This window comes from Cricetulus griseus, chromosome 4 (genome assembly GCF_003668045.3).
Source record: "Cricetulus griseus strain 17A/GY chromosome 4, alternate assembly CriGri-PICRH-1.0, whole genome shotgun sequence".
Classification (NCBI taxonomy): domain Eukaryota; kingdom Metazoa; phylum Chordata; class Mammalia; order Rodentia; family Cricetidae; genus Cricetulus; species Cricetulus griseus.
Window position 1 is genome coordinate 6711056 of NC_048597.1, and position 17644 is coordinate 6728699.

Here is a 17644-nt window from a genome sequence, read left to right on the forward strand (position 1 = left end):
GGTTGGTGTGTTTGTTGTTTGGGATAGGGTCTCACTATTTAGTCCTGGTTGGGTTAGAACTTGCTATATAGACCAGACTGGCCTGGAACTCACAGAGATCCCCCTGCTTCCACTGGGGTTCTAAGTATTTTAAATTTGATACATTCTAAGTAAATTCACACACAAAATAACAATAAGAAGGGAGCTTATTATAAAGGTTCCAGGGCACCCACAGCCAGTCCGTCCAACTCCAGGGCGTATAGGGTACTTACTGTATAGGCCCTACCTTTGCTGTCTCTATTTTACTGCAAAGCTATCTCTCAGGGTGCAGATCTGGAAGCTGACCAGGCACAATTTGAATCTTGTTATTGAAAATGGGAGTTGAGTTTCACCAAGGATGCTGTGACCAGAATGTCATCAATGCTGAACAGCCAGAACATAAGAACCCAGAGTAATGGGAGTACAGTGGAAGTGGCAGGATACTAATTTTTCCTGATCACTGAGGAAAGGGTGGGAGAGGACACTTAAAACTGCACATCTGGGTCCTAGGAGGGCAGATCTCAAGTCGAACCAAAGAGAACTGGAGAAAAGAACCAAAGTATAGGAAAACAAAATTACTGCTAGATGTTGTGGGGCCTTCTACTTCAGTGTGAAATGTAAATCTCATTGACAATGGGGGTCATGGTGCAGGTAAAAAGACAGTCACGTTTGCTGGTACAAGTACAAACCGCACGAGTTCTACACAAGGGTAAGCTAAAATTAGTAAAAATTAAAAAAAAATGCAACCTGGGGCCATAGCAACTCTAATCTAGGGTAACCTTATGGATGTGACAATTTTTCAAAGCTCTCTGGGTAGTGTTGACTATTACAGAATAGTAGAAAGATTTCTAGTCTCAGAAGTTTCAATTATTGTGTAAAATACACCGAGAGTCACAGCTTAATGGGGGAAGGAAGCTACCATGTATGTACATACGTCCCATAAAACCTGAGACCCAGAGAAGGAGATGAAGTTTTTAGAACACCTTTGACTACAGAAAGGAATAGGGGTTGAGGTTTTGGGGGAGACAGGTGGTGATGATTTGGGGGGAGGAGGGAGGCAACAGTAGGTGAGTAATGGTCACCTTACCAAGCAGATAAGTCTCTTAGGTGATAAAAAGTCACATCAGAGCAGCCCACCTAAAGAATAGGTGACGGGAACCATCTGACATGGCACCCCTTCAGCCTCTCCTCCGATGCTAGTGTTCCCTAGTTGATGAGATTCCCAGGGAGGAAACTTGGACAACTGTGTGTCCTTTTGGGAACTCTATCTTTAGGTTGAAAGGAGACCTTCAGAGAAAGCCTCTCTCTGCATTTCTTCTAATGGAGACAGTGTGGCAATATTTTTTTAGAGGGGTCTTGGTTCTCCTTTAAAACACCACACAAAGCCCCATAGTTTGAGGTGTTTTTTGTGGAGTTTTTTTTTTTTTTGTACTTTTTCTTTTTTTAAGACATTTTCAGCCCAGAGGTGGTAATGCACACCTTTAATCCCAGCACTCGGGAGGCAGAGGCAGGTGGATCTCTGTGAGTTCGAGGCCAGCCTGGTCTGCAGAGTGAGTGCCAGGATAGGCTCCAAAGCCACACGGAGAACCCTTGTCTCAAAAACAAACAAACACTGGGCTGGGCTTCAACTGGAGGACAGATGATCACGAACTTCTGATTTTCCTGCCTCCACTTCACAGTGCTGGGATTACTTCCAAATAAGTATATATATTTTAAATGCTTTTGTTTTTATCATCGGTGTTTTTGTCTTCATGCTTTTATGTGAACTATGTGTGTGACTGGCACTCAAGGAGGCTGGAAAGGGTTTCGGATGCCCTAGAACTGGAGTTATTCATAGTTGTATATGTTGGGTGCTGGGAACCAAACCCAGGTCTTCTGCAAGAGCAGCAAAGGGCTCTTAACTGCCCATAACATGCATGTTTTAAATCAGTCTCCCTTTTGACACAAATGGTGTGTAACGCAAGTGCTTTTAGCTTGCATGCAGGATGACTTGTATAGCTGGGCACCACATGCATGCAGAGACCAGAAGAGGGCGTATGGTTCCCTGGACCTGGAGTTAAGTAGTTGCACTGCCCTGTGGGTGTGTAGGTACTGGGACTCCAACGGGTGGGTCTAAACTGCAGAGCCACCTCCTCACTTGTTTTATGGGTTTGAAACAGTGAACGAACCACAAACACACCACCACGATGTTTGTGGTTTTGTGAGGGAAAGACAAGATTCCAGCTTGGTGATGAAAAGGAAAAGTGTGTTAGCTCAACTTCAGGCTTCAAGGTTCATATTTTTCCTCTGTGACACAGCCTGAAAAAAATGTCAAATTTTCCTTCCTTTTTTTCCTTAGGGTTTTTATTGCTGTGAAGAGAAACCATGATCACAACTCTCATAAAGAAACACATTTAATTGGGGGGCCGTACAGTTCAGAGGTTCACAACATTATCGTCATGGTGGGAGCATGGTAGTGTGTAGGCAGATATATAGTGCTGGAGAAATAGCCGAGAATCCTACATCCTGCAGGCAGCGGGAAGTCGACTGAGACACTGGGTGGCATCTTGAGCACAGGAAACCTCAAAGTCGGCCCTCACAGTGACCCAGCTCCTCCAACAAGGCCATACCCATTCCAATAAAATCATACCTAATAGTGCCACTCCCTATACGATTATGGGGGTCAATTATATTCAAACTACCACACATTTCTTTCAGAAATTCATTATGCTTTTGGGGGGAAAATAATTGTACTATTGCTAGTAAATTTGGCTTTTTTAAATCAACTTTGCTTGCTTGGGAATGGCTGTGGTAGCAAGAAAGGGCATCATCTCTGGCTTTTTTTTTTTTCTTTCCTTTTTTTTTGAGACAGGGCTTATCTGTGTGACAGCCCTGGCTGGCTGTCCTGGAACTCGCTCTGGAGACCAGGCTGGCCTCGAGCTCATAGAGATCCGCCTGCCTCTGCCTCCCGAGTGCTGGGGTTAAAGGTGTGCTCCACCAACGCCAGGCTCGCTCGCTCTCTCTCCCTCCTCCACCCCTCCCCGCTCTCTTTCTGGCAGGCAGGGTCTCTCTACCTGTTTAATTTCTGGGATTAAGGCTCACCTCTTGGCTCGGTTTGGTATGTGGGGCTCGCCCTGGGGGGGGGGGGGTGTCTTCGAAGGCGCTACGCTGCGATAAAGCAGTAGAAACCGGAGCTGTGAGCATCGCCTCCCGTCACCAGGAGCAACGGTAACCATGGGAACGCGCTTCCCCTTCCCAAACCCGCAGCCCTCCTCCCGGGCCGGGCCGGGCCCCCACCCCTCCCCACCCCGCCTCTGTTTACCCCGCTTGCTTGCCGCGCCGCGGGAGGCTGGCACACGCAAAGGCTCGGTGGAAGCGCGGCCGCCGCCCCGCAGCCACGTCCCGGGAGCCGCAGGCCGGACTACACTCTCTCCCGCCCCGCCCCGTCTCGATGATCCTCTTTGTGACCTTTGGAACAGCTCCGGGGTCGGAGGGTTCCGCGCCAACAGTCCTCCGGGCCGCCAGGGGGCGGCGCGGGCGGCGCGAGGGTCGGCGCGCGTGCGCACTCGGCCGTGCGTGGCAGCGGGCGAGCGCCGCGACGCCCCGGCGGAGAGCCCCGGCGAGCGCGCGTGCGCCGTGGCGGTCTCCGCGCTCTCGGCGTCCTCGGCGTCTGCGAGCGGGTGCGGAGGCGCGGCGCCGGCGGCGGGGATGTTCCAAGGCCCGGCGGGTGAACGTGCGCAAGCGGAACGACTCGGAGGAGGAGGAGCGGGAGCGCGACGAGGAGCAGGAGCCGCCGCCGTTGCTGCCGCCGCCGCCTCGGGCGAGGAGCCGGGCCCTGGCGGCGCCGACCGGGCCCCGCGGGGGAGTCGCTGCTGGCCCCGGGCCGCCGCCGCAGCCGCAGCCGCCGCCGCCCTCCTCCGCTCACCACACCCCGGGCCTGGGCGCCGAGGCCGGAGGCGGCATCCCCGGCGGCGCGGAGCCCGGCAACGGGCTGAAGCCGCGCAAGAGGCCTCGCGAGAACAAAGAGGTGCCCAGGGCCAGCCTGCTGAGCTTCCAGGACGAGGAGGAAGGTGAGCCCCCGCCGCCCGCCCGGCCCACGCGGGCCCCGAGCCCGGCTCGCCCCGCCGCGCCCCTCTCCCCGCCTCGGGCCTCCGGACCCCGCCGCGCCCGGCCCGGCCGGCTCGTTCCCGCGCTGCCCTCGGCCCCGTCTCGGCCGGGCCGGGGCGATCCCCGCTGCGGCAGCGCTGTCAGCTGCCCTCGGCCGTCCTGGGGCAGCCTCGGCCCGGTACCCCCGGCCCGCCTCGCCCGGCCCTCGGGGTCGCCTGCCCCTCGGGGTCGCCTGCCCCTAGGGCGGGCGCTGCAGGCCTCCCGGCCCGCAGCCGGTTGGTACCCGGGGTTGAGGCATCCTCGGCCGAGGAGGACGAGGACCAGGCGGGGCGCTGGGAACCGGTGTGGAGCCCCGGCCCCGGGGCCCGGTGGGTGACCTTGAGCGCGGCAGTCCCGCGTCGTCGCTCGCCCCGGCCCCGGCAGAAGGAAATGGGCGGAGCAGACGTCGCTCTGGCGTGGGCTCCCTCCCGCTCTCAGGCAGCCCAGGAGAGATGGGGCTGCGGGGCGTGTAGACTCCCGAGCGTTCCCAAGTTTCACTCGAACCTCGGGGTCGTGCTGGGAGAAACGGGATGCATCTCCGGAGTCTCGGCTCGCCCTTCTAAACGCTCCCGTGGTTTTGCAGAGATGCGTGGTTTATCTTTGGCCTTCGCTGCTGTGCTGTTTGCAGAGGTGCAGCAGGCCGAGTTTTGACTTGGATGACACACACATGGGCGGTGTGGTGAAGGGTTTTGTTCTTGACTTGCATTTTCAAGTCAAAGATGAGGAATGAATCACTCGAACTCCCAGCACTTGGGAGGCAGAGGCAGGTGGGTCTCTGTGAGTTCGAGGCCAGCCTGGTCTCCAGAGAGAGTTACAGGATAGACTCCAGAGCTACACAGAGAAACCCTGTCTCGAAAAACAAAACAAAACAAAAAAATCACTCGAACTCAGTTTTGCAAAGTGATGTACTTACGATGTACTTACTTGAGGCGTATTCTTGAAATAACTCACTGTGATGAGAGTTACTCAAGACTCAGGAGGACCATGTAATTTGGGCATGTTGTCTCATCTTGATTTATTTTTTTTCCCTTTGTTTTTTCGAGACAGGGTTTCTCTGTGGCTTTGGAGGCTGTCCCGGAACTAGCTCTTGTAGACCAGGATGGTCTAGAACTCACAGAGGTCTGTCTACCTCTGCCTCCCATGAGCTGGGATTAAAGGCGTGTGCCACCAACACCCGGCTAGATTTAATATTCTGAATATTCTCTCTATATATAGATTTAATCTAAACATTCTGAATTTTTTTTTCTCCTGGGATAGGTGAAATAAGCCAAAAATTAACATTTTTGTGAAGTTTTTTGCACCCACGAAAATTTTCATTTAGTTTCTGGGAGTGGTTTCAGTTTTTTTTGTTTGTTTTTGAGACAGAGTATGCTCTATTGCTCTTACTGCTCTGGAGCTCACTCTGTGGACCAGGCTGGCTTCAAACTCGAGAGATCCACTGCCTCTGCCTCCCCAGTGCTTGGGATTAAAGGCCCATGTGCCACCGACAGTAGCAATATCAGTTTTTGAGGCTATGATAGATTGAAATAAATTGTAATAAATGAAATAAATTGTAATTTCTAAGTGATTTTTGCATGTGAGAATATATTTGGGAGAATTCACGCAGCACAAAAACGTGGGGAAGGGAAAACATTTTCTGAATTTGTTTGATACGGACTTTGTTTCTTTTTTATTTTTTAAGAAAATGAAGAAGTTTTTAAAGTAAAGAAGTCAAGTTACAGCAAAAAGATAGTTAAGTTGCTTAAGAAAGAATATAAGGAAGATCTTGAGAAATCAAAGATCAAGACAGAGCTCAACACAACAGCTGACAGTAAGTACTAAATAATCCTTTCAAATGACTGACAAATTAGAGCTCTTTCCCACAGGGCTTTGTAGTACATTTTGTGAACTCACTTTGCTGACAGTGTCCACATTAGGTTGCAGTCCTGTTCTGTGATTGTTTTCACACATTAAAAGAAGGAGGTAGACTGTTGTATGGAGACAGACTTAATTCTATCCAAAGTTCCAGTGCAGCTGTTTTGCAGACATAAACTTTAGATTCCTTCGGCTGTATTTCCATTGTAGATTTAACTCTTACAGTACTTTTTGGGTTGGCATAGGTTAATGTGGTAGATAACACCAGCCCTCGGCAGCCTTATCTGACACAAGACCAGGGACATCGTCCTCTGGATATCCACGTTTAAGTCTGCTTTCCCTTGCCTCTCTTTTCTCTCGATGGAGGCAAGTCAGGCCCAAAGCTTAAAGTGTTTGATGTAATTACTTTATATGATGAATGTGTATAGTCATTATAATCCAAGTTACTCGTGTGCGAGTGTTTCAGAGAAGACTTTGCTGTAGAATTAAAGGGTGTATTTCCCAGATCCTCAGCTACAAGTACAACATGAATAAGAATGCAACAGTTTCTCAAATTTGCAATGTAGTTATGGAGAGAGTGTTACATAACTATTTAACAGAAATGTTAGCAAAATGTCCAATGGATAGGCCAAAGGATAACTACCTTTTTTTGGGGGGGTAGACAACTTCATAGCAAAGCAGGACATGAACCTGGATAGTTGATGATAGAATCCCCCATACAGGAGAAAGTATCTGAATATCACCAGGGATTCAGAGCAAGTACATTTGACTAGTCATTTGTGAAGTAAATATTAGTGTTAGAATGTGAAAGAAAAGTTGTTGACAGACTGTAAAGAATGACTAAAATGCAGTAAGGGGTTTAGAGTTGCAGCATGTAGTGGCTTGCCAAGATATGACATGATAAATAGCTTTTGAAACCATAACCTGGTATTACCAGGCATCATGGATTGGTACAAGGAGAGATTGAAGGCCTAAAACTTTACTTTAAACTCAGTGGCCAACTTTGATCCATTAATAGTGCCGTTAATAAATTGAGTAAGATTGGGAAGTTGTGGGTGGGTTAAAAGTGGTTGCTGGGTGGTGGTGGAGCACACCTTGGTCCCAGCCACTCAGGAGGCAGAGGCAGGTGGATCTCTTGAGTTTGAGGCCAGCCTGGTCTACAGAGTGAGTGCCAGGACAGCCAGGTCTACACAGAGAAACCCTGTCTTGGAAAACCAAAACCAAAAAACAAGCAAACAAACAAGTGGTTGCTGTGGGTCTGGCCATGTGGAAACTGGCTTATTTGAGAAACATTCCTAGAAAAGATTGCTACCCTTCTGTATGCTTTTGCTGTTGGAAGCACCCAAATTAAAGCTTTGTGCCAGGTAAATGAGAGCTGTTGAGTATTGTGTTCTGGTGTAGGGAAGGCAGGTGGGAAAAGAATATTTTAGACTTTAGCATCTTGAAAATTGCTCCATTTTTTTTTTTTCCAGAGATGTTGAGAACCCATCATGTATGGTCAAACACTGCTCAGAAGGTGACAGAGTAGACATTAAGAAAGGCCTGGTGGTGTGTCCACTTAACTGATGGGTTCAGAATTGTAGTAAATACGAAGTTGGGTTTCTTTTGTTTTGTTTTGTTTTTTTTCCAGACAGGGTTTCCAAAGCCACAGAGATCCGACTGCCTCTGCCTTCCACAAGTTTTTAAGACCATCTTTTGTGATCTCTCTGTCTTCTGCTCTCACTGGGTTTAGATCTCATTAGGAAATTTTGATCATCTTGCTTCTACCTTCTTTCAGATGTGGGCCACCATGCCCCAGTTCATGCAGTCCTGGGTGTCAAACCTAGGGCTTCATGTACTCGAATAATAACTGAGCTATACCCTCAGCTTTTTAGGTGGAGTCCTCAACAATGTTAATTTAGCATTGCTATGCAGAGAGAATTGCTAAAAGGACAACATAGCCACTAACAAAAGTGTTGTCACCATGCTTTGCCCTTGTAATTTACTCTGTACATATGTGAACTTAGTGGAATCTTGAAATGTACAGCAATTCCCTGAAGACAAATTATTTGCCATTTATTTTTCTACTCTCTCCACCAGAATTTGCCCTTCATAGAACTCAACATGTACATAAGTTTGAGTTGTAGTACTAGAAGAAAAAATACATAACATGCAGTGCACGCGCGCGCGTGTGCACACACACACACACACACACACCTATATGTATATAAGGTACTATATACTATGCTATAAATAAGGTAATTTTTCTTTTAACTGAGAACCAACTGGGTGTTGTTTATCCCTGTATATCTGTATGGTATACCCCTGTATACCCATGCCTATTTTTAAAAAATGAAGGGAAAAACAGCTCATAAAATAGCAAATGTTGATAATATAAAGAAATAACAAATACAGGTATGATTTGATACTTGATACTTAAAATAGTCAAAATTAATAGCTGGAATAGTTGCTGCCAGGAACTGGATAGAGGTAGAGATGAGTATATGAATAGACTAAAAGTTCAGGAATGCCACTTGTAACCCTGAAAAGAAGCAAAACCAAGTTCGTGAAGAGGGGTTTTTTGAAGAGGGATTTGTGTGCTCATATTCATAGCAACCACTGCAGCTAGCACATGGAGCAGCATGTCTGTCCACAGATGACTAACTTAGTTATATGTAGAGGGTGTGTGTGTGTACATGCAGAGGGACACTGAAGCTTGGGAAGGAAAGTCTGACACACACTATAATTGAATAAACTGGGGGGCAGTCCACCAAAGCAACTGTTGTCAACAGATGCAGTGTGATTCTAGTTAGAGAAGATAAAATAGTCAAAGACCAGAGCAGGTGGGATGGACAGAAGCTGTTGTTGACTCATAGTAGGTGTGTGTCTGCAGTTTAACAATATGTGAAGCATAGTGGGGATCAGTAGCAGTGATGTTTACCCAATATCGTGAATGTGTTTAATTCTGACTATACACTTAAAAAATCTTTTAATTTAAAATTATTTGGAGTGTGTGTGTGTGTGTGTGTGCGCGCGCGCGCATGTATGCATGCGTGCATGCATGTCACAAGGTGCATGTGAGGTCCGAGGGTAGCCTGTGGGAGTCATTCTCCTCCTCCCTCCATGTGGATAGTGAGGGTGAAATTCAGGTCATCAGGCTCGAAGGACACTTTATCTGCTGAGCCATTGTCATATGGTGTATTTCAAGTTAATGTATATTTTATTTTACCACAGTAATAAATTGTAAGTGACACAAGAACATTAAAATATCTACAGAATCATTCCTATTTGAGTGCTTTTCAAGTCTGAAAAGCCACTGGACTTAGAGCAGAGCTCATAGTGGCTCCGTGGGAAAGGTACTTGCCCAAGTGTGACCAACCTCAGTTCAGTTGCTAGACACCCACAAGTAGGAGAGAGGTGGCTCCTGCAGCCTGTCCTCTACCTCTGCATGGACACTGCGACCATGTAGCCACCCACAAAAAATAAATATCAAAATACATTTTTAAGGAAAAAGGAAGTGGTACTTCATCTAACCAAGTGATTGGTGAACTGATTTTAAAGTCTTGGCTTCAGGGTGCACTTGAAAGGGAAGTCGGGGACTGGTAAGTTAAGGCAACAGGTTGAATTCCTCACCATTCCAAGTCTGAAAGAAGAGCGGAGTGTTCTTGGCCAGGTTGCAGAGTGCATCTTTCCTTTTAGCATAAAGTATTGCTTTACTCTTTAATTTGTATTCATTGTTCGAAGAATGAGCATTCTCAAGGCTAGTGGTCAAGTAAAAACACTTGGATTTTCTTCATTTTTTTCTGGAACAAGTGGTAGTAGAGGTTACCAAGACAGTTTATCACAAACTTGAACTCATAGTGGGAAAGTAATCTTGAATCAGCCTTCAGTTTAGACTAGACCTGATAACTGTCTACATTCCAGAGCCTCCTCCCTCTTTACATCTCACTGTTCTTAGTGTCATGCCGTTTCTGGTTTGTCTGTCTCAATTCTGGGCTCTCAGAACTATCAGGCTTTCTGTGCTTCACGGTACATACACTGAGTTGTGACAGTTGGGTCAGGGTTATATGGTGTAAATGTAATAGTTGGGGTCTCTTCCAGATGAACAGTCAAATTTATATGGTCACTCTGAACCGTCAAATATTTTGTTCTCAATAGAAAACTGTCTTGAATGGGTATCATGTCCAGTGAGGAACTGATGTAAAGTGGAAAATGAAATGATAAAAAAGTGTGACTAGCACAGGAGAGATGGCTCAGTAGTTACAAGACTACTCTTGCGGAACAGAACTGAGTTCAGTTCTAGCGCCTACATGGGGCGACTTAGAATAGCCTGCACTTCAGCTCCAGGGGATTTGATGCTTCTGGCTTCTGAGGGCACCTGTGTTTGTGTACATTCCCACATGCAGACACATATATCTGCACATAATTACATAGCTAAGAATAATAAATTTAAATTATACAATGATACCATTACCAGTGAGTTTTAGAGACAGGTACAAGTTTTGATAAATCTCTCTCAAAGTTAACTAAAATGTCGTTCTCTCCCTGTCTCCTCTGTATTGTATAACCCTAACCCACATGTCTGCCATGCTGTTTCATATCCATGCTTGAGTTTTTCAAGTACTAGAAATAATGTAAGTTTTAGTGGATTGAGCTCATGATTTAATAAAAAGTGCCTTGATAGTGATTGTGTTTGAGTTTCTATTTTAAATAAATTTCAGTTGCTCTTTTCAATAATCCAGATGACCAACCTCTGGACAAAGCGTGCCATGTTAAGGACACGAATCAAGAAGATGGAGTTGTCATCAGTGAGCATGGTGAGGATGAAATGGACATGGAGAGTGAGAAGGAGGAGGAAAAACCCAAGGCTGCTGGCGCCTTCTCCAATGCTTTATCTTCCTTGAACGTTCTTCGTCCAGGTGTGTGTTCAAGTAACTCTTAGCTCCACCTTCAGGGTACCTGCGCTAGTACAAGAGTTAAGTAAGTGTGTTTCTGATGAGGACATCTTTTTAAGGCAGGCTCTTTCTATGTTTGCAAATGTAGAAAATAAAAACAGAACTTTCCCAAGTTTATTTATACTTAAAAAAATACTTTAAAAAGTATGTGTGTATCTATGTATGGGTCTGTCCTCATGAGTATAGGTACCTGAGGAAGCCAGACGAGGATGTTAGGTTCCCTTGGAGCTGGGGTTACAGATGGTTACAAGCCACCTGATATGGGTGACAGGAACCAAACTGAGGGCCTCTGAAGAGTGGCCATCTCTTCAGCCCCTCCTCAAGTGAAACAAATGGGCCTTACGTAGATGCCAGATGGTCTTAAAGTTTTTCTTTATCTCAGGTGGTTTCTTCTCCACCTCTCTATCATATAAAGACTAACTCTTTTTACAACTACTACAAAAGAGGCACCAGTAGCCAGTGTTAACTATCGTACTGACAGGACTATCTTGGATTATTTTACTCTTTCTGTTTCTAAGAAAATAACCTTTGTTACCCATGCTTTGTAATTCTTATCATTTGTTTGCAGGAGAAATTCCAGATGCAGCTTTTATACACGCTGCAAGGAAAAAACGCCAGATGGCCCGGGAACTGGGAGATTTCACCCCTCATGATAATGAGCCTGGGAAAGGCCGCCTTGTCAGAGAGGACGAGAATGATGCCAGTGATGACGAAGATGATGATGAGAAACGACGGATAGTTTTTTCTGTGAAGGAAAAGTCACAAAGACAAAAGATCGCTGAAGAAATAGGTAACTTGATGAAACTTGATTGCAGTCATGAGGCATTGCTTTTAAATGTGATCTGAAACTGTAGCATTTACATTTGCTTTGCCTTAGAGGACTGTTCTTGGCTCGGGTACAAGTATGTTCCATAGCTGATAGCTGTTCAACATTTCTTGGGTAACCAGTATTGCATAAATTTATATAATTCTCTTAAGTATCCTTAAGCCGTTGGTTTTGTGCTTCCTTTTGTAGAGTTGATGTCACGCTTAAGTTAAGAAACCAAAGATTGTAAACATAACATTAAATACTGCTTTAGCTTTAAAGAAGGGTACTGTCACTAAAACATGCAAGGTCAGGAGTGTCAAGTAGATCAAAATGGACATATTAGCAAGATTAGTACTTGTGCTCAGTTCTTGTGAACAGGATAAGATCTTTTCCTTCCCACTGTTGGATACTGACTTCTTTTGTTGTGGTTGCAGGCATAGAGGGGAGTGACGATGACGCATTAGTAACTGGAGAGCAAGACGAAGAACTCAGCCGGTGGGAACAGGAGCAGATTAGAAAAGGAATTAATATCCCTCAGGTAATGAAAAGAGAAGTAGATTGAGGGTTTTTTGTTATTGTTGTTAAAGTGTAAACATGGTCATATTGCGTCTTCGCTACTCATTTGCATATCATAGTCAAAAACTTGGCATATGCTTATGTAGTCATAATGCCTTTAGAAGAAATGGCTTTAAATTTTGCCTTTTGTAGTGAGAATGGTGGGTGAATGTCCAGTTTCTCCAGCTAGTCCTTAAGAATGGTGAACAAAATATCCAGTTTCTCCAGCTAGTCCTTAAGAATGGTGAACAAATGTCCAGTTTCTCTAACTAGTTCTTCTGTAGCAGCAGCAGCACCTGGAAGCCCATTACAAAGGCTCAATCTAGAGTCAGAAGGTGGGGGTTGGGCTAAACAAATGCTAAAGTTTGAGAATACTGCCTTATACCAAATAGTGGGATTTTTGCTGTTGTTGCTGCTGTTTTGATTTGGAAGATAGTTTCCCAGGTATGCAAACTAATGAGACTGACCAAAAATATCCTCCAAAGCAGTTACTTCCAGTAATGTGTTTTATAGCAGTGTGGAGAAAGTTGCATAATGTGGGTCTTTTTCACTGCGGAAAGCCTTGGACTAGTTGCGAGAATCTTGGTCATAAACTCTCATTGCCTGTTTATTTTCTGACCATAGGCAACTCATGTATTCTGATAAAATGTTACCTGCATCATTCCATCTTTAAACTCTGAGGATCTGTTTTTCTGAAAATCATTAGAAATATAACTGGTGATTTTTATTTATACAACTTTTCATTTGATTTTGAAGAGTTCTGCATTTAATTTTAATTCCTATTTGGGAACTGGGTACAATTTTGCTTTCGTTCATAACTCCAAAGGGATTTTATATTTGTCCATTTCTCTGCAGGTTCAAGCAAGTCAGCCGACTGAAGTGAATATGTACTACCAGAACACTTACCAGACAATGCCTTATGGGGCATCCTATGGCATACCTTATAGTTACACAGCCTATGGATCATCAGATGCCAAGCCTCAAAAAACAGATAGTACAGTCCCTTTCAAAACTCCCAGTAATGAGATGGCTCCCGTTACTATTGATTTGGTAAAGAAACAGCTTAAAGACAGGTAGGGCAGATCAACTTCTTAAAGACCTGTCCGCTTGCTTTCTGGTCCCTCAGGCAACTTGTAGTCTGGGGTAGCAGATACAGAATGCCGGCAAAGAAGACTCACTGGCCCACCTTCAAAAGCTAAACAGAAGATGACTTCATACTTTGCTCTGCTACTTTCTTGGATTACTTCTGTGGAAGCCTCAAAGTTATTAAAATGCCACTCCATGAGCTTGTCGAAGACAGTGCTGAGTTTGCACCTTTTGGACTCTGAAAGTGTAGTCAAGAGATGGGGGGAGACGCAAAGCAGGATACTTTGGTTAGCCCTCCAAATAACTATTTGAAGTCTGTAAACTGCCTTTTTAAATTTATTTTTATTTTTACTTTTTATAAGAAAAGCAGTACAGACAAAAAGATACATTCCAAGTATTTTTATGTTCTAATAGTGGAACTAAAATGCATTATGATATTGCAAGAGTCCTGACAACATTGAATTCTAGATGTCAATGTGCTATATTTATCCTTTTGTGTTCTTAAGGTTGGACTCCATGAAAGAATTGCACAAAACCAATCGACAGCAGCATGAGAAGCACCTGCAAAGCCGAGTGGACTCCACCAGGGCTATTGAGAGATTAGAAGGGGCTTCTGGGGGTATTGGTGAACGGTATAAATTTTTGCAAGAAATGCGAGGGTATGTCCAAGACTTGCTTGAGTGTTTCAGTGAAAAGGTAAGAATGTAAAATTACTAATCTCTTTGAATAAGGCAAAAATAGGGAGGTTTAGATGGCTTTTTGTAGAGCTTCTTGTAATTCTTAGAAAATAATACACTCACACAACCTTAGAAGTGCTAAAGTCATGCTTCATTTTCTTAGCTCCGATAGTTGAGGGCAGCTCAGTGCCTCGTACAAACTAAAGAGAGCACCTTTTGTCTCGATACCATGTTAGATTACTGGCCTGCCATGAATTCATTGATAGAATAAAAGGGATTCACTTAACAGTGTTTTGTTTTTATGGTTCAGGTCTAAGCATTTTTATCCTGTTTTTTCAGTAATTGTAAACAGTTATAACTATTAGTAAGTAGTTGAATACATGACAGGGTTTTGCTAGTTCAACTTTTTTATACTAGATATTTTGGTGCTATTTCTGTTAGTAGTTTTCACCTAACTAAACCAATGCTTCATTCATTCCAGAAGCCATTCATTATCATAAGTTTTTATTCATTGAACATTTCTCATTTCTTCTGGATTCATTGCTTTAGTATGACAATTGATAGAATCGTGAATACATTTAAATAGTGCATATGCTAACTTCTCAAGTAAGTTCCTGTGTGTGTGTGTGTGTGTGTGTGTGTGTGTGTGTTCGTTTGTTTCTAAGGTAAATGTACTCCACACGTGTCACGCACAGAACATGTGGGAGGGGAGGGCAGGATGGCTCAGCAGGTAAAGGAGCTTCCTGTTGTATGTAGCGCCCTGTGAGAATGGCAGTAGAGAGCTGTCCTCTCACTCCCCACACACCACACCACACATGCATACATGGCAATGAAGAAAATCCAAGGGAAAATAGATGTCTGCTTGATGGATTGGCTTATAAGTGTTCGTGTACTTCCTCTTATCTTTGAAAAATACTAAAATCATGGTCCTTAAATATTGTTTCTCAGAATCTCGGATAGGAAGGCACAGTTTCCTTTTTCACTAACTAGGTTTTCTCTAGAATCTCATTAAGTATAAAGTATAGTTGGATGATTTGTTTGAAATATTTACTTCATTACAATAAAACCAAGGGCTTTTAAAAGAGCAGTTGGACTTGTCTCTCTGATGGCTCTTCGTGGTTCATTTATGTGAGGTCAGGTCTGGGATGGTAGCATTCACCATACCCTCTTTAGCACTTAGCATGCTTTACTGAGCTTTTGGAGAAGCACCTCAGTTGTGACAGTCCTTGTGGCAGGACAGTTGTGTGGGACCTGGAAGGAAGCATGAGCTCAGCTGTCTGCTGAGCAGGGGTTGGAGCAAAACTGGAAGTGGGACCCACATGGCAAAGCCAGCTAGGAGAAGGACCTTTGCCTGAGACAGGACTGTGTGCGCGGGAGTGATCTCTGTGAGACAGGACTGTGTGTGCGGGAGTGATCTCTGTGAGACAGGACTGTGTGCGCGGGAGTGATCTCTGTGAGACAGGACTGTGTGCGCGGGAGTGATCTCTGTGAGACAGGACTGTGTGCGCGGGAGTGATCTCTGTGAGACAGGACTGTGCGCGGGAGTGATCTCTGTGAGACAGGACTGTGTGCGGGAGTGATCTCTGTGAGACAGGACTGTGCGCGGGAGTGATCTCTGTGAGACAGGACTGTGTGCGCGGGAGTGATCTCTGTGAGACAGGACTGTGTGCGCGGGAGTGATCTCTGTGAGACAGGACTGTGTGCGTGAGACAGGACTGAGTGATCTCTGTGAGACAGGACTGTGCGCGGGAGTGATCTCTGTGAGACAGGACTGTGTGCGCGGGAGTGATCTCTGTGAGACAGGACTGTGTGCGCGGGAGTGATCTCTGTGAGACAGGACTGTGTGCGCGGGAGTGATCTCTGTGAGACAGGACTGTGCGCGGGAGTGATCTCTGTGAGACAGGACTGTGTGCGCGGGAGTGATCTCTGTGAGACAGGACTGTGTGCGCGGGAGTGATCTCTGTGAGACAGGACTGTGTGCGCGGGAGTGATCTCTGTGAGACAGGACTGTGTGCGCGGGAGTGATCTCTGTGAGACAGGACTGTGTGCGCGGGAGTGATCTCTGTGAGACAGGACTGTGTGCGCGGGAGTGATCTCTGTGAGACAGGACTGTGCGCGGGAGTGATCTCTGTGAGACAGGACTGTGCGCGGGAGTGATCTCTGTGAGACAGGACTGTGTGCGCGGGAGTGATCTCTGTGAGACAGGACTGTGCGCGGGAGTGCTCTGTGAGACAGGACTGTGCGCGGGAGTGATCTCTGTGAGACAGGACTGTGTGCGCGGGAGTGATCTCTGTGAGACAGGACTGTGCGCGGGAGTGATCTCTGTGAGACAGGACTGTGTGCGCGGGAGTGATCTCTGTGAGACAGGACTGTGTGCGCGGGAGTGATCTCTGTGAGACAGGACTGTGTGCGCGGGAGTGATCTCTGTGAGACAGGACTGTGTGCGCGGGAGTGATCTCTGTGAGACAGGACTGTGTGCGCGGGAGTGATCTCTGTGAGACAGGACTGTGCGCGGGAGTGATCTCTGTGAGACAGGACTGTGTGCGCGGGAGTGATCTCTGTGAGACAGGACTGTGCGCGGGAGTGATCTCTGTGAGACAGGACTGTGCGCGGGAGTGATCTCTGTGAGACAGGACTGTGTGCGGGAGTGATCTCTGTGAGACAGGACTGTGCGCGGGAGTGAGTGAGACAGGACTGTGCGCGGGAGTGATCTCTGTGAGACAGGACTGTGTGCGCGGGAGTGATCTCTGTGAGACAGGACTGTGCGCGGGAGTGATCTCTGTGAGACAGGACTGTGCGCGGGAGTGATCTCTGTGAGACAGGACTGTGTGCGCGGGAGTGATCTCTGTGAGACAGGACTGTGCGCGGGAGTGATCTCTGTGAGACAGGACTGTGCGCGGGAGTGATCTCTGTGAGACAGGACTGTGTGCGCGGGAGTGATCTCTGTGAGACAGGACTGTGCGCGGGAGTGATCTCTGTGAGACAGGACTGTGCGCGGGAGTGATCTCTGTGAGACAGGACTGTGCGCGGGAGTGATCTCTGTGAGACAGGACTGTGCGCGGGAGTGATCTCTGTGAGACAGGACTGTGTGCGCGGGAGTGATCTCTGTGAGACAGGACTGTGCGCGGGAGTGATCTCTGTGAGACAGGACTGTGTGCGCGGGAGTGATCTCTGTGAGACAGGACTGTGAGTGATCTCTGTGAGACAGGACTGTGTGCGCGGGAGTGATCTCTGTGAGACAGGACTGTGAGTGATCTCTGTGAGACAGGACTGTGTGCGCGGGAGTGATCTCTGTGAGACAGGACTGTGTGAGTGATCAGACTGTGTGCGTGATCGTGAGAGTCACTTAGATGTTTTGTGAGACAGGACTGTGCGCGGGAGTGATCTCTGTGAGACAGGACTGTAGTGATCTCTGTGAGACAGGAAGTGACTCTGTGAGACAGGACTGTTCAGTAAAAGGACTGCGCGGGAGTGATCTCTGTGAGACAGGACTGTGCGCGGGAGTGATCCTCAGTGTCGCTCATCTTCCCATCCTCATATGTGTGCATCCAGTTGTGTGTGCTTCTGAACAAAATGCCAGGAGCTGT

At 46.5% G+C, this 17644-nt stretch overlaps 1 protein-coding gene across 1 annotated transcript in view; it reads left to right on the forward strand.

Annotated features, from left to right (window-relative positions):
* The first annotated feature begins 3448 nt into the window (after positions 1-3448).
* Positions 3449-17644, forward strand: part of Paxbp1 (PAX3 and PAX7 binding protein 1) — a 31991-nt gene continuing 17795 nt past the window's right edge. The window contains 9 exon segments of the mRNA XM_027415748.1: positions 3449-3812; positions 3815-3863; positions 3865-4067; positions 5825-5953; positions 10719-10895; positions 11500-11721; positions 12174-12277; positions 13150-13367; positions 13887-14076. Of these exon segments, the coding sequence (XP_027271549.1) occupies positions 3449-3812; positions 3815-3863; positions 3865-4067; positions 5825-5953; positions 10719-10895; positions 11500-11721; positions 12174-12277; positions 13150-13367; positions 13887-14076 (1656 nt within the window).